Below are 22,500 nucleotides of genomic sequence, written 5' to 3'. Positions count from 1 at the left end.
GCCCTAAAGTACCAAGGATTTAAGAAAGTGTCGGAGATCATTGAAACGCTGGCTGGTAAAAAGGACAATAAAGAGGGCAGCTTAGCAAGCAAGGCAAATAAGCTATTTCATTGAAGAAAGACCGTGTTTTTCAGAGTGGATTGCGATACACATGGCTTGCCTATGATGCCGACAAAAATATCACGACCTGTAAGATCTGTCTCGAGGCAAACAAATCAAATACAATATTGTCGAAGGGCCACCATTGCACGAGTTCCAGTTTGAACGTGCCTTGATGAAATGGACAGAGAAATCACGAAGTATGTTGTCCACCCTAGTTATGGAGCGCAAGTGACTTTTTCCCACCTAAGCTCTTACAGGGCCCGTATTTTTCAGGAAAGGGGGCCCTTGGACTCGTTAAGACAAAATCCTGGTGAGAACACTGCGATTGTAATGCTTCACCGTTTTCTATTGAGGGTGGTCGTGAAGATATGAATAATCAATATATAATCTGGCAATTTCGTTTAAATATCGTCCCTATCAATCAACAAGAGCAGGGCTGGCGCAGTGGTGACAGCTCTCGCCTTCTACCAACGTGGTACGGGATCGATTCCCGGATGCGACGTCATATTTGGGTTGAGTTTGTTGGTTCTCTACTCTGCTCCGAGGGGTTTTTCCCGGGTACTCTGGTTTTCTCTCCTCTCCTCAAAAACCAATATTTGATTTGTTTTTTTTCTGATTTCAGTTGGCTTTTAGTATCCTCTATTAGTAGGGCACTCGTGTTCGGCTAAATCATCTTGAGACTTAAATAAAGTTATTATTATTATTATTATTATTATTATTATTATTCGATTCTCTCAAGTTGTTGGGTGTTCTACTGTTTATGGTTGATGGTCATGCCACTTGTCATTACAATCTATCCCATACTTCTTGCACATCTCCTAGTGTACCTGCAGGACCACCTTGTCGCGGCGCTTTCTATACTCTCTCTGGGCAAGCTTCTTACGTCCACTGACAATGTGTCGTACTGTTTCAGTGGCATCTCCATACAATCTACATCTTGGTGACTCTGAGGTCGTATCTATGCTGTGCTTGATCGAGTTTGTTCTTAAAGCTTTATTATTATTATTATTATTATTATTATTATTATTGTTATTGTTATTATTATTATTGTTGTTGTTGTTATTATTATTATATTTCATATTTGAGAAACATATAAGGTCGACAGCTTCCAAAACTGCATCATCAGTAGGTAAACCTTGAATTTAGCGAAGTTTAAATAATTTCAAAATTCGACGAACACTATTTTAATGCTAACCCCGTTGAGTGAAATGAAGAGACTTGTTTATCGATGATGACTCAGGGATACTCAGAAAAAATCCCGAGTGCTCCTTTACAGGAGTCGAACCTACGACCACTGAGCCATTGAGCTACAGAGGACTCGTATAACTCGGTGGTAGAGCATCCGAAGTCACGCCGGAAGTAATCGGAAGATCGTAGTTTCGGCTCTTACGATGGAGCACTCAGATTTTTTCCTAATATCTCCGAGTCAATTCATCCGGCGATATCTCTTAACTCTCAGTTGTATTTTTCTTTTAAAAAAAAGCATGACAATGCATAGTTAATATACGGGGATGGTTTTGAAAATTGACGAGTTTCTGTGTTACACAGTGTTTTTTCAGTGATTTGGTTGATCCCTGGCGTGTTTGTAATTTGTTAGGAGATGGGTAATTTTAGGCCTGACTAACGAGGTTGGCTCGCTGCCCATAGATCGGTACGAATGGGCATAGTTGGTCAACTCTGTTGTTTGACATTTTCAGTGGAGAAGTTGTCAAAGAAGGGACACGGTGGGACCCCAAGGAAGTTGCCGTACATGTAATCTTCCCTTCTGGCGCAGTGTCTGAAGACAGAATATTAAAACTTGTCAGATGGAATCCTCGTGCTCGTTGTCCGCCTCTCCTTCACCAGGAGGACATTGTCAGTGATGTCATTGAGCTATCAGAAGTGGACAGTCCGAGCATTCAGCATTTCAATGAAGCTGTCACAATAGTCATTCCACACTGTGCCTCAAATCTTAAGGGTTATGAAGTGGTGATTAAAACTTTGATCAACAGTGAAAACAATGAGTGGGACGATATTGTTGAAACGGAGGATTTGCGCACAAAGCATGGTGAGAATTGATTGATTGAGTTTTTTTGTGATTATAGTAAAGTGGGTTTTGTTACCTGAACTAAGTAACAGCAGACGACGGATGCAAGTCTTGTCTAGAAAGGGACCGTGTGTTTTAGGCAGCGTTTACACGAACGCGTTTTCATTTGTAACCGCATCGTTTTCGATGCGGTTACGCTTTCTTTTTACACGACACCGATCAAGACTGTTGGCCAAACTGGGTCGATTTGAAATCGCTGCCACAAGTGTAGCGCTTTCAAAACGATTCGGTTTCATCTGTCGTTTAAAGGGCGAAACCGCATCGATTTGAATACGGTTACTATTTTAGCGCGAAATTTCTATTGTAAGATTCAAATGGTGAATTAAGCACGTTGTGCAGCGTTCGCTTATACCATCAAGGCTTTGATTTTCTGGCGAAAACGGTGCCGTGTAAACACTTCCAAACCGCATCGATTTTGACGCGGTTTCAAAGTCGTGAAACCCTGTCTATGTGAAACCGCGTTCGTGTAAATGCTGCCTTACTTTCACAGTATAAATTGGTAATGGTAGTGGTTTGTTTGTTTTGGGGAACAGGCCTGGCGCAGTGGTAAGGGCACTTGCCTTCCACCTATGTGGCCCGGGGATCAATTCCCATATTCGTTGCTGTATTTGGGTTGAGTTTGTTGGTTATCGACCCTGCTCTGAGAGGTTTTTCCCCAAGTACTCCGGTTTTCCTCTCTCCTCACAGCATTTGATTTGATTTGTTTTGGTTTCCGTTGATTTGTAGTCTCCCCAATTAGCAGAGCACTCGTGATCGGCTAAATAGCCTTGAGATTTTAATAAAGTGATTATAATTTTATACCGCACATATCAAATAAAGTCTCATTGCGGTCTACAATTCTGTGAGATATAGACCACCAACACCGGGGTCTCCCCCCTGGTGTGTGGGTTCTTAAACGGCCCACAGTGTGGATTAACAGGAAGGATTGAGAGACGGTTCCTATATGGTTTATAGTCCCTATGCGAGAAGTAATGCAAACCCAAAGAAATTCGCTATTTACTTTCGACACTCAATTGAAAACCGCTCTAAGATAATCACCCCTGATTCTGCGCATGACTGCTATGAAAACCAACTCAGCTATACACTACTGATAGCATTGTCCATCTTTTGATCAACCCAAGCCAGTTTGACCAAATATGCACACTACAGCTCAGTGGAACATGTCTCCATTCTCCGTGGTTAACACAAGTCAATAACTCGAAGCTTTTTTTCAGACATTAAGGGAGACCACGCTGGCTCTGGTGACGTTCCAGACTTACTTTTTCCCGTGGCTATCAGTAAGATAACACAATGCTCGACGTTCGTAGTGGTCTGTCGTCTAAGATCGCATGAACATACCATCACAAGTCAGGAAAGCGAACTGGTGTGGCCTGAATTTCCACTTGCCAGAATATCTTTTCCGCAAAATGCAGTTCCACGAGATGAATCATTTGAAGTCATTGCCAAGGTTAGCCTGTCACATGTGTCAATTACCCGTGTTTAGAGGGACCGTGCTATCCAACGCGCATGTTCGAGTTGGTCAGAAAGAATTTGAAACGTCGGCTCGATTTTTCGAGTCATGTAACAGCCCTCGTAACTCAATGTATCCTTGGCTTGCAACTGACATCATCGTAGCTATGTTGGTGTACTGAACAATAGCGAAAAATTCTTTTGGGAATTGGGTAAGGTAAAGTCTGCTACGAGCCTAGCCTAGAAGACCCATCAGGCCGGCGCTTATCTCCGGTTTCCGTAGCATGAAGTGACTAGGAGTATTTCTACTCCCCTCTGGATGGGATGCTAGTCCATCGCAGAGTTACCCCCAGCAATAGATTCGCCGGTAGACATTTATACACCTGGGTGGAGAGAGGCGGCGTGAGAGTAAAGTGTCTTGCCCAAGAACACAACACAATGTCCCGAACCCGAACCCGAACCCGGACCACTCGATCCGGAGTCGAGCGCACTAAGCACGAGGCCACCGCGCGAGAATTTGGCTCAAACGCGAGGGACATTTGGCTTTTGTTTTGTACACCACCACGGCCGTTTAATCACGTGAACGCAAGCTATGAACAATGTGATTACCTCGATATACTCAAGCCAAAAACAAAAGACTAAACAACTGAAGCAATCACGTAGACAGAAGCTGATTACACTGCTCTGGGAAACTCTAGGTAGAAGAACATGCGCCTTAGGGTTCAAACAGCCAAAAATTGGCTATTTGAGCCTTACGGCGCCTGCTCACTCCTCGTGCTAACATGAATGCACCAATTAGATACGCTTTTGATTGTTATTCACGAAAACCAATGAGAAGACACTTTGTTTTAAGGTTCCCCGGAGCTCTTCTCTCCCTCAGGCAAAAGAAGAGCTCTGGGATCGAGATTGAGGACACAACTAAAAAAATTGTCTATTACTAAGAGGACATAGACGTGGGTGCCTTTTCTTTGAAAGGAACATAAACATGGAAGACTTAAGTCTTCCAGGTTTTTTTAGTTCGAAAGTAATTCTTCGTTTGTTACCTCTTTTTGCACTGAATTACCTCTGCTGCACTGTTACCAGAAAATTGCAATTCTCTTAGCCAATAAGAATGCACGGAAATGCATGAGCTCGTGTTCGTCTTTGAAAAAATAATATTCTTTCTTAGCTATTCCAAATTGCATTCAATATCATATGATTACCTATAGGAATGTCTGTGTAAACATTATTATTTCTTCTTTATTTGTTCCAAATTGCATTCGATATCATATGATTACCAATAGGAATTTCTGTGTAAACATTATTATTTCTGTAATTTATTGCTTTATTTTCCATTTTACTCAGCTTCAAGAAGTTTCCCAAAAATTGTTCAAGAAGAAGCAAATTTTGCCAGGACCGATATTGCGAATAACGAGTCCAAGAGCAGTTGACTTTCTGAAGCCTGTAACCATCCAGCTTCCATTGTCTTTGGGAGAACGTTGCAGGAGAGGAGACATCGATATGTCATTAGTCCGTGTTCGTGTCCTCTTGAAAGAATCAAGCTCTGAGGAGGAAGAGTGGATTGAGATAACAGACAAACTTGAGACGCCTCCGAGATTTGACGGAGATATCATCACATTTGAAGTCAGGCACTTTTCAGTGTAAGTGTCAAAGCAAAGTTGAGATGACTTTTTTGCTCTTATGTATTCTTTTTCCTCGAAGGTCCCCGGAACCTTTCCAGTTTTGGGCCTGAAAAGCCAGTTAAGAAACTTTAATCCACTTGTTTCGATTTTAGCTGGTCTTTTTTAACACGTTTTCGAAAGTTCATTAATAATTCATGAGTGGAGTAGCCAATCAGGTCACCGATAAATCGTCACGTGCACAAGCTTTATAACTAATAAAGCACTCCTCATTAGAATTCCTTATATAAAGGGTATTAATAATCCATACCTTGTTTTTCTTGTATGCTGATGTTCTCCTCTGACAATTTTGTCCGGACTCCAGAGGGACACGCTGTTTGTGGAGTGTTTTTGAAACTGTTCAAAAACTTCGCAACTACGCCTCGTGTTTTAGACCCGATAAAACACTGCTCCTCGTTTTTTAAACATTACTTCAAGATAGTCCGTGTTTTACAACAACTCCCTCTTGTTGCAGTTTGTGGACTTTGGTTGATTGGTGTTGGAACAAACTACCGTTGGCTGGAGGCGCTGGCGCTGTTATTGATCAAACTGTGGAACCAGAAGTCAAGAAGTTGGATTCTGTACCAAAAGCAGCATCTTTTCTAGCGTTTGTTCCCGGAGACACTCGTTTGCACCAAACATCGCAGTTAAGGCTGTACTGCGTTCCAACGTGTAAAAAACCAGAGGTAGAAGAGATCGAGGGCAAGAAAGATAATGTTGTGATAGGAGATGGAAGCTCAGATGAACTCATGTATTTTAACGACAAAGCTTTCATGTTCCTATCCGAAGGTATTGTCGCTGCTATAAGACCTGAACGCTTACGGAAGTTTCACGTCAGGTGAGATAAAATTTCTCGGTACCAAGGTTTTATGAAGAAACGTAGAATAAAAGCTGTTAAAAACCTCTTTAGTTACTCAAAAACGGTCTGCCCTTTAACCCATTGTCTTCTATGAGTGAGATTTAGATTTTATTCTGTCTAACGCCAGGCGATTTTACTCGTCAATGGGCGGCGGTTTAGGAGTCAATGTATTAACAACCTCTATATCCCCTTCAATTAACCCATTGACTCCTATATAGGAGTGAGACTTAACAGATTTTACTGTACATATTCCCTATAAAAACTTTACTATACATATTCCCTTTAAAAATGTCCTTGCGATAATGTTAGAGTCAGTAATAACTGAGGAAATACATACTGTCTTTGAGGGGAAGAAGAGATTGGTGTTTTAATTGTAATCCTACTTAAAGGGGCTAGGTCACGCAATTTTAAGCACTGATCGAATGGTCATAGAATTAACTAAAATATCAAAATAACTGTTCAAAACTATAGAACAACTCTAACAAAACACAGGGAAGCCAAGAAGGGACATGGATGGACAAAACTGGAGAGGATTGAAATGGATTGAATTTGGGTAAATTTGAAAAACGTCGGCCCACCTTTTTTCAAACTTATATCGTTCTATATCAAAATGTCATTTACAAAGCTGGAAAATCATTCTCAGTTGTTATGTAGCCGTGATTTTGCAAATGAAAGACCCTTGCTCTGCCAATTTCACGTTTAGAGCTCATAATTAACAAAATTAAACAAAATTACCTAAAATAGCGTGACCTAGCCCCTTTAAGCCATTCTTTTTGTGACCACCTCGCGTTCGCTTCGTTTCCGAACTTAATCTTACGTAATTTTGTTCCTTAAAGGAAACCTCCACTAAAACAAGAAAATAACTTGAAACAACAGAACATGATGTTTGCAATAAAAAATGATGAAACTTTTTCTAATGGGAGTGTTTGTATCGAAAACAAATAAAATTTCAAAAACGCTTGTTTTGGTTTTCAAATTTCGCGTAAGCCGCCATCTTGAATAATTGTGACGTGTCGTGGTTGCCCTATTAGGGACCTTAAGCATGCTCGACGATTACAAAATGACGAAGAAGTGTCAAATAGACTGGAGCGAAAACGTCGTTGTTGGCGGGAAAAATAAGACTTAAGCATCCTGACCGAAGACGACAAAAATTTATCTTCATAAATTTTTTTAAAAGCATTTACAGATTTAAAGGGAAAAGGAAATTTCGGACTATAGGAATTCCACGGCAGAAAGGAATTCATTGACTTAAATAGAAACTGAGGACTCACTGAACTGTGCGATAACTACATTCTGCTGCAGACAGAGACGTAGCGTTTCCAAAATAGTCTCTTTTAATAGTCTGTGGCTTAACTATTAAAAATCCGATAGAACATATGACTGTGAGTAAACGAAATCATTCACTAAAAGAGCAATAAGAAAATCACCGACTAAACTATGGAATTTCACTAAGGACACAAGTAACAAAAGCTTGATTTACTCATGGTTTTCCCGCTCCTTCGCCTGCCTTCACCTCTTCAGAAGTGGAAACAAAAAAGCTTGTATTTAATGATAATTTCGACTCAAAGCGCTTAAATTTACACATTTGCTTCTACGAATATTTAATGATACATTTAGCAATTAAATGCTTTGAAAGAATACGCTATTTGGCCATAAATTCAAAGGAAAAACTTACGTTCTCACAACAACGACTTCGCTGCACTTTTCTCGTCGTCGACGAGGACGAAAACAAACTTACAAGCATGCGCAGTTTGTCCTTAATGGAAAATTTCGCTTCCGGTCGTCCTCGTTCTTGTAATCGTCGAGCATGCTTAAGGTCGCTATTGTTTCAAAACAAAAACCCATTGTGTGAAAAAACAATAAAGGCAAACCGTAACACGTCACAATTGTTCAAATGGCGGCGCCCGGAAAATTTGAAAGTGAACTGAAACAAGCGATTCCACGAGCCCATCACCCGGAGCGTTCAACTTAACTACACTTGTGCAAAGGCGTTTTCACAAGTAAGGTTATTTTTAGATTGAATTTCCCGCTAATGAGACTCCCACAGGAGCCCGATGACCAATTACAAGAAATTAAGCTGACGTCATAGGGTCACCGAACCGTAAGTGAATTTGTTTTTTGACCTAATTCGTGGTAACGGCTAGTCTAAAAATAAACCTACTTGTGAAAACACCGTTTCACAGACGCTGTAAGGAAGTTGCACGCTCCAGTATGGGCTCCTGGCGATTCTTAGGTTCATTTTTTTTCGATTTAAACACTTGTTGGAGAAAATTGTCGAGCAAATTTGATTGGAAAAACTATTTTGTTAGGTTTTGTCGGAGTGGATGTTCCCTTTAAATTCGTGAAATATTTTAACTATTAGCTGCTGTGAACTTTCCTTAAGGTATATAATAGGCCTTTTCCGAGTTCATGTCTGCCTCCTCTTCAAAGCGAGTTTAAGTGCGAAGTTGTTATGTTTGTTATGAAAATTAGTTTTCATTCATATGTAAAGTAGAACTTATTACCATCACAAAAACTTCGCACTTAGACTCGCTTTGAAGAGGAGACATACGTGAACTCGGAAATGGCCTATTGAACGGCTAGTTTTCACACCGTTCTTTTTTTACCCAGACTCAAAGGATGATATGCAGTACCCTTTTTGGTAGTCGTTTTTTTTAGCAGAACGGATCTTATTCTTTGATTGCACTCACGTGATAAGACGGTCATGTTGGTGCGAAAACAAGAGAAAAATGTAGCTCAAGTTTTGCATAATAATAGAGTCAAATTCCCAAAAGAATTTTTCGTTATTGTTCTGTCAACCAACATGGCCGCCGTGACGTCAGGTGAAACCAAAGCGTTGAATGGAGAGTTTAAAGGGGCTAGGTCACGCTATTTTAGGTACTTTTGTTTAATTTTGTTAATTATGAGCTCTAAACGTCAAATTGGCAGAGCAAGAGTCTTTCATTTGCAAAATCACGGCCACATAACAACTGAGAATGATTTTCCAGCTTTGTAAATGACATTTTGATATAGACTGATATAAATTTGAAAAAAGGTGGGCCGACGTTTTTCAAATTTACCCAAACTCAATCCATTTCAATCCTCTCCAGTTTTGTCCATCCATGTCATTTCTTGACTTCCTTGTGTTTTGTTAGAGTTCTTCTACAGTTTTGAACAGTCATTTTGATATTTTAGTTAATTCTATGACCACTCGATCAGTGCTGAAATTGCCTAAAATTGCGTGACCTAGCCCCTTTAAGTAAGGACAGTGCAGCGTCAACGAAAAGTCACTCTAAGATACATCTTGGCGCTATCGTAAGTATTTCGCGATTATTCAGTCTTGTTTAGGATGTACAATACGGGCCAAGATGGGTACGAACGATTTTAAGGCAAAGATAGAAAATGAGTGGCTCTTTGTTGTATCCTTGCGTTGTCGTCAAAACCTGGAAATCGCGATATTTCCTGTTTACAAACATGGGCGTCACATTTCTTTTGATATTCAAATTTGCCAACCACGGAACAAAATAAGTCATTGTTCCAACAGCCAATTAAGTTCTGGTTGGCATCATTAACAACAATTGGTGACGTCACGAGAAACATTGCTGTTGATGAGTTAAAGAGTACGGCGAAGAAATGCACTGAAATGCGTGTCGCACGGGCAGCACGACTATTTTTCCCGGTTTAAATCAACCAATAACATTCTTGTTTTGTGGCGTTGTCGTTGCCGTACCCTTGGTCATTTCCTAGTAGCAGAGGTCTCTTTTCAGTTGCGTTCGTGGGTCAAAGCCCACTCTGTTGAGCATGCGCGACGGTTACTTCGCCGCAGAATCCTCACGTGATACTTCACATCTTGTGCGGGCTCAGTTAACAACAGGGGAATTACTGTAAAGGAATGCGTGAGACACCTTGGGCTCGAGTGACAGTCAGCTAACATACCGTCCAAGGTCGTGGACGGCGGTTGGATCAAAGTGAGTGTCGATCCATGGCAGAGCTCTCTTTTCCCGCACTCGTCAGCCCAGCGAAGGCATCTAATATCTGTCAGAAAACACTTTGCACCAGATTGTCTTATTGATTTCAATCTTCGTTGAGAGCATGCCTTTTAAAATGCTGCAACATTACTCAGAATTAACGATGTATAAAAGTACGGTTTTGGACCGTGACGACTGACACTTCATTTATTTTTAGCCTTCAAGACGAACCCTTTCTGAAGAGTCTTAAAATTCGTGTTGAGAATCGAGGAGACCTGATAGTTTCATTCTTCAAGAGCCAAGAAAAAGATGAAGACAATATGTTGTGTGAACTGGAGGTGACACTACCTCCCCAAAGAGCTGATCCTGACGTAAGTGTGTAAAAAATACTCTTTGACGAGAACGAAAGAAGAAAACCCTTCACCTTATAGAGTGTTTTCACATTACGTCACGGCAGCCATGTCGGAGAAGCGAAATATTTTTTTCGCGAATTGAACTCGACTCTTAAAATTCTGGTCATCTGGACGAAAACTATTTATTTTCAGTATAGTAGAATATGATATTTATTCACATGTACACCTGTACATGGAAGGGCGCGTTTAAGTGTAGGTGGTTTTCATGTTACGTCATCGCCGCCATGCTGGTGGACGAAAACAAAAAATCTCTCATTAGCTTCCTTTTTTCGTCCACCAGCAATTGTACATTGCAGCATTGGTGGGTGGTATGTCGGCTGATAATGTGCGCGGCTGAGAAATGTCCGAATAAGGAGGCAGGGCTCAACTTTCCTTTAGTCTTCTACGCAGCCGTTCTTTGTGTCCGGCGTCACGCAACGCTCCTCCCCACACAAAAATAAAACGGCGTGACTACACAAAGAACGGCTGTGTAGGAGACTAGACTTTCCTCAATGGACAATTTTATTGAATGTGTTTTATTAATTTTCGGCAGAAAACACCTGTGGAATTCTTTGGTTTGCGTCTTCGTGATACCACATTTGATGAGGCTCCTTTTGATGATTCGTATGGCATCCTCACTGCGTGCCGTGGAGTGCTAAACGAGATCAATAAAAGACAAATTTACGAGGATCACCTGGAATTGTCGAGGAGGTCGATAATGGGTTTAAGAGATGTAAAGGAAAAATTTCTAGCGGAACTTTCGAAGCTGCCTCAGGAACACAAGGAAAGGTGCTTTGACAAGATCGTCAGTGGGCTAGAAGAAGGTGGTGAGGGCCTGAAGCATATAAGAGATCGTCTTCTTGAAGGTGCGTAGGGTTTCGTAAAGACAGACGACTAGTAAGATTATTAGTGTTCTTTGCATTCTGTACGTTGATGGAGGACGATTTCCGAAACGACTTGTTTCCATACTTGCGATGGGTTTTCCTCCATTCCGTTGTCGTCTGTAGGGAGTAGGGGGTTTTTAAACTCCCTTCTCCCTACTGACGACAGCGGAATGGAGAAGCAAAGACTACGGCTACGGCAACGAAAACGTCAGTCCAAAATATAACTTAAGTATTTCGCGATTATTCCGTCTTGATCACATTGTACAATACGTGCGAACTGTCCTATAACTGGACTGGGTACGAACGGTTTTAAAATAAATGAATGGTTCATTGTTATATGCTCACGTTTTCATCATAAAATTTGGTGATTTCAAGCTGTTATTTTGGTGGAGTACGGCAAAGAAATGCACGGAAAATCGTGCTGCACGTGCAGCACGAGTATTTTTGCTCTTTTAACCAATCACATTCTTGCTTAGAAGATTCCTAAAGTAATAACACGATCATCACAGGATAATATAGCGATAAAAATAAATTCAGATTCAGTCTGAAGAGACTCACGAGGAGTGGCTGTAATGTGGTCCCGCACAGCAATCAGCAGCCTCCTCAATTGCGTCCATTAGATTTACGATCTCGTCTAAATACTTAATAATTGTTAGGGAGGCCTTCGCTGTCAGAGATAGAATTGTTCAAATGTGTTTCGGTTAGAACGATAATGTCGTGGAACCTACCACCTTCACATTACTAGTTCGGATGCTCTATCACTGAGCTATGGCAAACTCGTGGAAGCCATGCCGTTAAACTAGGGTCATATGACATCTGTATATCAGGATACATTGTGAAATGTGGGGAGGGGGGAAATGGGAGACCTCGTAACACTTAAAGTGCACGTAAACTCAAATATTTTTGTTCCTAATATAAGTGTCCCCATCCGAAGCAAATTGTTACCCAGAAATTCTCGTTTTTTCTGTACAATGATGCAATACATACTTAATTGACCGCTCCCCATAGGGGCTTTTCAGGGCCAATGAAACACAACGAAACGACGGAACAGAACAAGAACAACTGTTAAGAATCCCAACTGGCCAAAGGCAAACTAGTTGCCTATTTACAAGTGCAGCTGGGAAGTTGAACCAGGATCAAATTCAACCAGTGGTCAGAACGTGTCTTGAACTTGGGATCCCCGGATCTCAAGACAAGCGTCCCAACCACTGGGCCACACTGCCTCCTTCTGTGCTGTGCGAGCCACGTGAACTTGGCAAAATTTGCAGAAATTTGGACCCATGACCGTGATGTGAGAGGCATGGGTCTATTCTCGATTTTACGTCACAATCTGAAAATGAAGGCGCGTCGCCAGCTTCTGAAGTCATGCGTCAGGTCCAGGCTAATCTACGCGACACAAGCGATACTACCAAAATCTTTTAAAATGACCAAACTAGAATCATGCTGGTATAAATTCCTACGGAGGATGATACGGGGTCGATTCAATACAAAAACTCAAAAAACCAAGGCGATTTCAGGTTCAAATGTTTACGTCCAGACTGTGAGAGGATAGTCGGTACACCAACACTACGCGATTTTATCGAGGCGCAGTACCTAAAATATAAGGCGCACACCTGCAGGCAACCGAATGACGCACTCACCAAGCGCGTTCTATTTGCAAGACCTCAATGCAAGTATTACAGACCGCCCGTTGTGTAAAATTTCTGAAATCCTGAATGTGTCCAAGTTCAGAGCCTAGAAGGCAACGCAGAATAAAGCAGAGCTCACCAGCCTCATGAAGAAGAATCTCAACTTCAAAAGTGGAGCTGGACGTCAAAGCATCAGATACGCATCATGGAGGACAATAACTGAACTGAACTGAACACCTTTGCATTGCTGTTTAGAAGGCAACGCAGAATAAAGCAGAGCTCACCAGCCTCATGAAGAAGAAGTTCAACTTCAAAGTGGAGCTGGACGTCAAAGCGTCAGATACGCATCATGGTGGACAATAACTGAACTGAACTGAACTAAACAGCTTTGCATTGCTGTTTAGGAAGAAATTTTGCATTGGTAAGCAGTTTGGCGGAGGGGTTGGCGCAGTGGTAAGATCTCTGCCTTCCAACCCTAGGGTCCCGGGTTCCATTCCCGGTTCTGCCGAGAGTGGAATATTTGGCGACCTTCTTTCCCGCTGAAGTTCACTCAGCTTTCCATCCTTCCGAGGTCGGTAAAATGAGTACCAGCATGCATGGACTGCTTAGAAGCGGCTGCAATTTGCGCCTGTATATGCTTCCAGTCCGCTGGGGGTAAACTGATCATTGTAAAGCGCCTTTGAGACGTTTGTGATAAAGGCGCTATATAAATGCACGACTTTACTTTACCTTTACCTTTGTGACGTGGGTCCAAATTACTGCTAGTTTTGATAACTTTACGCGTCTTCCGGCAGATAAAAAGCGAAAATTTGAATCGTCAAATATGTTTGCTTTCGGTGGGGAGATCAACATTGTAGACCAACAAAATTTGAGTTTGAGTGCACTTAAACATAATCTCGCTTACATCTCATTCCTTTCATTTCTGCACGTATCTAAACCATTAACTTATATGAATTTGCCCTGCATTAGCTCGAGCCAAGATCAACGAACAAATCAGTCGTCGCATTTGTGATGTGGTTGCCGAGAAAATGCAAAAAGGAACTTCTTGGATAACTCTGGCAAGAGATCTCGAACCAAAGATTCCAGAATCTGATATTGACGAATTACAGGAGAACGAAGTCTCTCCAAAGGAATGCTGTCGAATTGCGCTCAGAAAATGGTACCAGAGATTTACGTTCCAAGCAACAAGCCAAGAGCTCATGCGATGTCTCACAAATATGGGTTTCGCAAACCTTAATTGGCATATAATGAAAGAACTCGGCCTTGTATTATACGAAGATATCCCAGAGTCGGAGAGGTGACAAGTCATGCATCAGTTCACTTGCTAACTGCGGAAAGTGCACGTGGCCATCGATGATCAGTAACGTGATCAACTTGACTAGATTTAACACTCGGTATCAGTTGCTTAAAGGCAGGATAACTTTATCTGGTGGATAAGTCACTACCCGACAGTTTCAATCTGTGCATAGATATTTGAATTGGGGAACGTAAGCATTAATATGCACACCCTAAGCACATGTAAGTAAAGGTGTGTACAAAACGTTTGGAGTATCCACCGGATAAAGTTATCCGGCCTTTCAACAACTGGGGCCTGGTTAATACTGCAACCGATACTTATTTTTGGAGTCCTCTAACCATAAGATCTGCTCTGTCTTTACATTTGAGGTAACAAAATTCGAATAACTGGAATCTGTGCACTGGCGCATGTGCACTGCCTCAGTTACGGGGCAGGTATGCTTTATTTCCGATTTAATAGAGTATTTTTGTCGTCCTTTATTGTCCCCCGTTCGTTCTGAACATGCCAACACAGGGAAAAAGTGCTCCAATATTCTTACACGGTGACCTAGTGACAAGCGCTGTACCCATTAGAAAGTAGAGTGTAGTAGGAGTCAAAACAATTAATTCAATTTTTGTCTCACTTAAAATGACATTAGCCACCACCTTTAGGTCAGGGTACCAATGTGTCCGAGTCTTTAGTTCTGAGCACCGTCATCAGGTTTAAAGAATTTTTTTCCTCATGCGCATGCTCAGAATCAACGGTCAGTTTAATTAATCAAGGATATATCCAAGAGCAGATGAGGTAAGATAGTGGATCCCCCATACATGGACCTCCTCAGTCCACAGAGAGTTTTTTAAAAATCTAATTTTAGCGCATGGTTCACCTACGCTGCTATTTTTTAGAGAGCACCTGATTGGCCTGTTGTAAGTAGTAAAATTTTCAAATATGTACGGCATTGGGAAGGAGAACTTAAAATAGCTCTGCGAAACTAAAAATAGATTTTAAAGAACTATGATTGTGCATGGGGATCCGTTCTCAGTCTTACCTCATCCGCTCTTGATATCTCCCATCGCATTCGAAAATACATGGGTATAGAAAGCTAGAGGATATCCTCTACAGGTAAATTTTTCGTTTAAACAACAAACAACAAACAACATCCAAGATGAACGCTTTAGCCAGAACCACAATTCCTGGTTAAATATATTGATAGATTTTTATTGATAAATGTACTTGACACAGATTATGCGGGGGCAAAAATTCGTGTCGAACGTTCAACTTGGTGCCGAATATAAAAATGTAATATAGTCGTTTCAAAATCTTCGAAGAAGATTCCTCCACATAGTGCATGATTGTTCGTGAGAACATATATAGTATCCTCTACAAGTAAATTTTAAAGAAGCAAAGAACATCGAAGATCAATGCCGCAGTCCGAAACACAACTTTCCCTCTTAAATATTTATAAATTTTTATTCAAAAACGTACTTGGCAAAGCTTGTGCTGGAAAGACATACTCGGCGTATTCGCGTCAAACGTTGGTGCCGATATAATCACTGCTCATCTTTCGTTTTCCTTAAAGGGGCTATGAAATAGCATTTTAGCTCATTACAAAGTTGGTGCATGTATGCTTGTAGGGGTAACAGAATTTATACAAGGTGTATTTATTTAGTCATTTGAAAATATTTTGAAGTGCGTGTATTTGTCCATCCTTGCAGTGCATGGTTATTTGTGAGAAGAAATAAAATAAAACGAAAAACGCTCTCGTTCACCCATGGTAGAAAGGTTAGTAAGAAAGCGAATTAAACATATTTAGTTGATACACAGTTTACAACTACTTGTCTTGGCACTGGGATGTCTTATTGCTCCTTTCGTAAGCATGTGGAGTGGCGGATCCCACTCCTCATTATTTTCTGAATGATAATTTATCTTGAGACCACTGGTGGATCAATAAAGAAAGAGAATGGACTTGCCTCTCACAGTTGTTTTTGTTAATTAACTTGGAGACCACGTCTTTGTTCTTTAACCGTGCTATGGGAAAGAACAGTCAGAGCCTGTAGATGGTCCACCCGAAGCACAGAATCAATTATTCACACAGTGTCATGCAAAGTACTCTGTCCACTCAAAGAGAATGAAAGAATTAAACTTTATCTCCTTACCCTGGGAACACCCAAGCTTAGAGTTATAATTGCATCGATATCCTTGGCCTTTGACATTGGATTAGATTTAAACAACATGAAGCAAATTAACTATGAATTAAGGTGTGTCATGCACAATGGAAGAGTACTTTTAGGAAGCAGGAAGAGCCGGGAGAGATGGTTTTCCACCAAAGGCACACATTTTCTTAAATTCCTATGATATTTGCAAAGTCAAAAAAAAATCTGTCCCCAATCATGAAGGTGTTCACGTATGTTAAAGTCAGTGAATTACCTCTGCCCCTTAGAGACGAATAGGCCATTTCCGAGTTCATGTCTGCCTCCTCTTCAAAGCGAGTCTAAGTGCGAAGTTTTTCTTCTGAAAATTAGTTTTCATTCATATGTAAAGTAGAACTAATTACTATCACAAAAACTTTGCACTTACACTCGCTTTGAAGAGAAGGCAGATGTGAACTCGGAAATTGCTTTCTTTTTTGATATACTTTCATTGATCGATCCTCCATTGCCGACAAACCTACACAGTTGCTTGAGGAAGAAATCCCTTTTACCAAATTGACTGCAAAACAAAAAGCTGAAAATACCAGCGGGAGACCTTTATGGGCATTTAAAACGGCGAGCCGTTTTAAAGCCCATAAAGGTCGGACGGAATATATATATGTATATTTAGCAGCTGGAAGGTCCGTATAGCGAAAAACTGTCACAGTTTTTCGCTATACGGACCGACCCTTAGCTGGTAAATAACTTACCGGTATTTATTTTTTCCCCTCTGAAATTAGTTTTTTAATTGTTGACTCGCACCGCGCCTGATGAAACTGAACGTTTCAAAGAGAAATATTTTTCTTTGAATTCTATTTCCAAACCTCTTGTGTAATAAAATGTAACTGTTGTGTGTAAACGGATTCGGTGTCAAAAAAAATCCAAATTTAAGGTCATCACACAAGCAGACGCGACCAAGGCTAGGATTCCGCCCGCCGTGAGCGGGCCGGATGAGAAAATTCCGCCCGCTCTCGGAACCAATCAGATTGCATGATTTGTTGAATTCCACCCGCTAATGCAGGCTGAGAAAGAAATCATTGTTATGTTAATCACGTGGGCGTGGAGTTGTCCCATAAGAGTTTGGAAATATTTAGCATTGAATTTACCAATTCATTTTCATAGAGCTTTCGTAATAGTAACATGCCTTGTCGGTTTCGCTGTGCAAAGAGTAAAGAAGAAGAGACCAGTTTAGTGTCGGAGCCACTCCGAAAGCAACACAATACAACACTAAATGGGGAAGAAGAGTAACTGCAGAATACCCTGCCACATCGAAGACAAGTCCTGAAAAAGCTTGATGCGCGGTTACGAGGTCACATTTATTTGATAAATATAGTTGGTATTATTGTATATGGACTGTAATTCTGAGTGGATACGCGGATACGAAGTGGGTATGTCCCTCTCTTTCTTGAGAGAAGGTAAGTATATTTCTTAGTGGATACGCGGATACGCATTGTAGTTAACCGAACCAGGAGCAAGGATGGCACAGTCGGTTAGTGCGCGACCTTGGTGCAAGAGGTCCTGAGTTCGATTCCCGGATCTCGCATCCTTGTTTCGACTTCTTTCCCTTCCGTGTAGCTAAGTAGCTTTAATACCCGTTAAACGGAGCACTGATGGAGAGGGGGGAATAAAATGAGCGCACCGTCGACCTCAGGTTTGTCAGTTGAATTACTGTTACGAGTTATCGACCTTAAATATGGTTACTTTACTTTACTATACTCTAAGCGCAAAATGAAAGCTAAAATTTTACGAGAGTGCTTAGGCCTAATCACTGAAACGAGCGTTTAGGCTTAATCAGGAATCGAGTGCTATTTCGAGTAAAGTGTAGTTAACCGAACCGTAAAATGTAAGCTACGAGGCAATGTTGTTGACGCCCCTAAATTGGAAAGAGTGCAACGTCGCGCCACAAAGTTTATTCTAAAAACTGAAGATGACTATTAAGTTCGTATCTCTAAGCTTAATCTACTGTCTCTAGAACATAGACGATTCATTTTTGATGTACTCTTTTTTTATAAAGCTTTGAATGGATACATTAATATTGACATGTCTACATACGCCCAATTTTACTCTGATACTGATAGGTATCCCCTTAGAGAAAAAGACAGCCTCACTTTAAAGAAGAACTATGCTAGAACGAACACGTTTAGATTTAGTTTTTTTAATCGTATTGTAGACATGTGGAATTCGCTTCCATTTCACGTTAAATCAGCTTCTAGCATCTCAAGTTTTAAGCGTGGTGTGGTAAATTTCTTAGCAAACACCAACTGAATAAGTTGATTATTTGAGAACTGATTTTATCCTTGTATATTTTTTATGTTTAATGTTAGGATTAATATATTTGGATATTTGTACTTTTTAATAGCTGGGTGGTCTGTCTATGGGGTATTTGATTCTTTTACGGACTATCCTTATGGCCTTTTGTTTTTGTTTGTGTGTTTTTGTATTTTGTAAGTTGCCATTAAATTGTAATAAATAAATTTTTACGTAATAGTTGTGATTGAAATGTCAAAGTCAACCTCGTCTTTATTTAAGTTAAGCATACTAATTAGGTGAGTTAGATGTCTTTATATCTTTGTAAAAGTTAATCCTATTGATAATTTAACTAATTATCAACCCCAGCCTTTCCCTGCTGCCTATTCAATCCCACCCTTTCGTTCAGACAGTTGAACTTTATCGGGTTTTACACACCTATACATGTCGCCTGAATAGTGCGTTTCTATTGGCTGTCACCCTTATGAATTATTAATGATTTTAACAATACCTTCCTAGTACATGTTCTCCGAATATCCTTAAAAGGTACTTTGAAATAATGTCAGCTCCCAAGCTTATTTTAGAAATTTACCATTAGTTCAGGATGTTATCAGAATCATAAACTTTATAATTCTTCATTTGAATCTTTACTTTTCTTTTGATGATTAAGCTCCGACTGCATCGATCTGTCTCATCATCTGCAATGGCACAGTTCATACCTCAGAAAGTTTGTGTTTATGCCGTGAGAGCCAGCGGTGTAGAAGACTTTGAAGCGACAAAATCTTTGATGAGGGTGAGTTTGCTATTCGTGCCATAACCAAGATCTTGCAGACGTCCAAGACATGACAACAGATCTTCGTTTTGAAGCGAGAAAAGGTGTTCTCCATAAATCCTCTTCGATGACTTCACAACCTCCGCTGATTCTCGTGGAGAGAACTTATCTACGGATCCAGACCTGAAGGTAAGGTCGGGGCCCGCTCTCGAACATTTTGTTTTTGCCCTTTCACAGTTTTGGTGTTTTATGGTATTGGTGGCTTTGGTCCAAAAATAAAGGGGGGTGGGGGGGGGGGGGGGGATCCGCCACTGGATCCGCCACTGGATCCGCCACTGGATCCGCCACTGGAGATGTCTCGAAAGAGCTAGTTTAACTCGATGGAATGAACAACTGCGGACGCCATAGTTACATTAGGAGCTGCCCAAAATACTGTGGCAACTGGGCAACGCCTCGAGTCTTCCTTCCCTACTGTTTTCGTAAGACTTGGTCTTAGTTTTCGCACTACGGAAGACAAGACTGGGTCTTACGGAAACTATGACCCTGGGGTCTGATTTGCATTTATTTTTTAGGTAAAATTACATTTTACATCAATTGCAGTGAGATCTTTTTCTTCGGAAAACTGTAGTAAACCACCTTACGCTCTCTAGCAATTCCCCCGCCATTTTGTTTGTTATTTCGTTCGCGCGCGTGTTAAAAAACCTGGGTACAAGTAAAATCATCAACCAATCCAACAGGAAAACCTTAGACAGCAATGACCAGAACCAGGCTGCTGACCAGCGGTTTTTGTTAAAACAATGGTTTGCTGGGGGTGCTCAGTCTCCCGGGCTCAGAAAACCTGGTTGTGGTCATTGTTATTTAAAGCCGCGGCTACACGAGCGATTTTTTGCTCTCGCTGGTGATGCGATTTTTTCAAACTTTGTCGCGTCGCCAGCGCGAGCTGAAAATCACACGTGTAGCCACCCTTGAACTGGCGACGCGACAGGCGAAAACATCGCAAGAAAAAAGTCGCCAGAGTTGAAACTTTCGCGACAAAATCGCAGAGATAGTTGCCCGTGTAGCCACCCTGCAACTTTTTGCCGGCGCTTGCGACGCGACTAAAGAGTATTAAGCCAATGAAATTAAAGTAGGAATGTCTGTTTATAGTGTCCAGGTCTCTTGAAGTATACGATTCGCGCGGTCTTCAATTTGTCGCCAAAATTTGTCGCAATTGTAGTCACCCTGGCGCGCAGGCGACGCGACAAAATCTGAAAAAATCGTCGCATCACCGGCGCGAGACAAAAATCGACCGTGTAGCCGCGGCTTAACGTTTTCACACGGGAGCCATGTTAGATTGCAAGCGAGGCTAATAACGCATGAAATCCAAGATGGCGGATAAACAGTCGAACACGCCTGTTATTCCTGTAAGTTCAACTACAGTTTCTTGGTCTTCGTCCCTTGAACGGCTCCCAAACATCGGCATGAAAGACGTGGAAGCTTTTGTAAGCACAGAAAAATCTCCAACAAGTGGCATTAATAAAAGGATATAAGTTTTTCGTGGAGGGATTTATCCATGAGTTTCAAGGTTTGGTCATGTCAGTTTTAATTTCTTTCCTAGCTTTTTATCGCGTTTATAATGCTTGTCAACTAGAACAAAGTTCGTGTTTCTGATTTTAGTGGCTTCAAACCCTGGAAACGGGAGGGAAGTCTACAGAAGTGTAAATGTTTTAAATCCCTTAAAAAGAACGAAGATCCACATCAACTTAAGGTTAGTATAAAAAGGATCGGACCCTGTATGAAATTTTGATTTTCAAAATACATCGCCATTTGTACCGGCGGCACCCGCGGCGTACACCAACCTTAAGGATTTTTCATAGTACACGTGCACTCCAATCAACTGTTATAGGGACCCGTTTCTTTCCGAGTTCAGATGCATACATTACTGGTTACCCGTATTTCTTTCAATTTATAGTTGTGTATAGACTGTCGACCCCATGATGTACCAAAGGTTATTGAACATTTCTGCACTTGCAAGGTGGGCCAAGGTTGCTGTAGCCACAAAGTAGCCTTCGTTTATCAAGCTGCACATTACAAAATGCTGGGTTTAAAAACTGTACCAATTATTCCTTTAAAGACGTCACTCCCACAGGAATCGCACAAGCCGAGAACAGCTGGGGTAGCACCGGAATCTTCGCAAGAAAGTCAGTTGAAGAATCCTGAGCTAAAATTAAACAGGGGGAAAAAGCGCTCTTTTGGTGGGCTTAAGAGCAGCTTATACAACCCAATATCTGATTTTCCTCCAAAGCAATTTATTGCCAGTTTTCAGCATGAAATTAAGTCCAATTTTCCTGAGACCCAGTTTTCAAGCTTTTTCCTTCTGGTGCTTCTTTTACTCAAAGTAAGTTTGGTTTGGTTCCTAATGGAAGCATTATTTCTTACCAACAAGACCTTGCAATCGACTATTCCAACATAAAACACATTCCCCAGAGCGGCGATTTCCCTGACCTGCCAACACGAGTTATATCCACCATGGGATACACTACAGCCCTCCCATGAAAAGAGTCGGTTTACTATACTGGTGAACAAATCACACTAGAGGAGTCTAGCAGCATTGAAAAAGAAACAAGAGATCAATCAGAGAACCCTTTTTGGCATGATCTCAGGAAAAAACGAATTACTGCCTCAAAATTCAAAAGGGTCGCAGCACGAAAAAAGGACTATGAAAACCTAGTGGCACAGTTAAAGAAACCTGTCAGACAGATAGAGGCAATGAGATATGGTTTGGCCAATGAAGGCAGTACCGCTGCAACGTATGCAGAGTCAAAAGGTGTCAATGTTACGTGATGCGGATTTGTCATCAATCCAGGATGTCCACACTTGGGTGCAAGTCCGGATTACATCGTACTTGACTTAAATGAAAAGGATGATCCATTTGGCTTACAGCTGGAGGTGAAATGTTTAGAATTGCATTGTTTATGTGCACAAAATACAAAATGTTTAAGCCTTGGTAATGGTGAACTGAAATTGAGGAA

General features: G+C 41.1%; 1 protein-coding gene across 2 annotated transcripts in view; it reads left to right on the top strand.

Moving 5' to 3' along the window:
* The window catches only part of LOC138003603 (uncharacterized), a 24,300-nt gene extending 8,075 nt beyond the window's left edge, over nucleotides 1-16,225 (top strand). For both annotated transcript variants that reach the window (XM_068849750.1, XM_068849749.1), the window contains exons 5-11: nucleotides 1,800-2,149; nucleotides 3,403-3,635; nucleotides 4,982-5,277; nucleotides 5,771-6,133; nucleotides 10,319-10,472; nucleotides 11,047-11,359; nucleotides 13,975-16,225. In XM_068849750.1, the coding sequence (XP_068705851.1) occupies nucleotides 1,800-2,149; nucleotides 3,403-3,635; nucleotides 4,982-5,277; nucleotides 5,771-6,133; nucleotides 10,319-10,472; nucleotides 11,047-11,359; nucleotides 13,975-14,306 (2,041 nt within the window). In that variant the 3' untranslated portion in view covers nucleotides 14,307-16,225. The remainder of the gene's footprint in view (nucleotides 1-1,799; nucleotides 2,150-3,402; nucleotides 3,636-4,981; nucleotides 5,278-5,770; nucleotides 6,134-10,318; nucleotides 10,473-11,046; nucleotides 11,360-13,974) is intronic.
* Nucleotides 16,226-22,500: the final 6,275 nt, after the last annotated feature.

Source organism: Montipora foliosa, chromosome 5, assembly GCF_036669935.1.
Source record: "Montipora foliosa isolate CH-2021 chromosome 5, ASM3666993v2, whole genome shotgun sequence".
In the NCBI taxonomy this organism is placed as follows: Eukaryota; Metazoa; Cnidaria; class Anthozoa; order Scleractinia; family Acroporidae; genus Montipora; species Montipora foliosa.
This window is presented reverse-complemented; position numbering and strand designations above follow the sequence as displayed.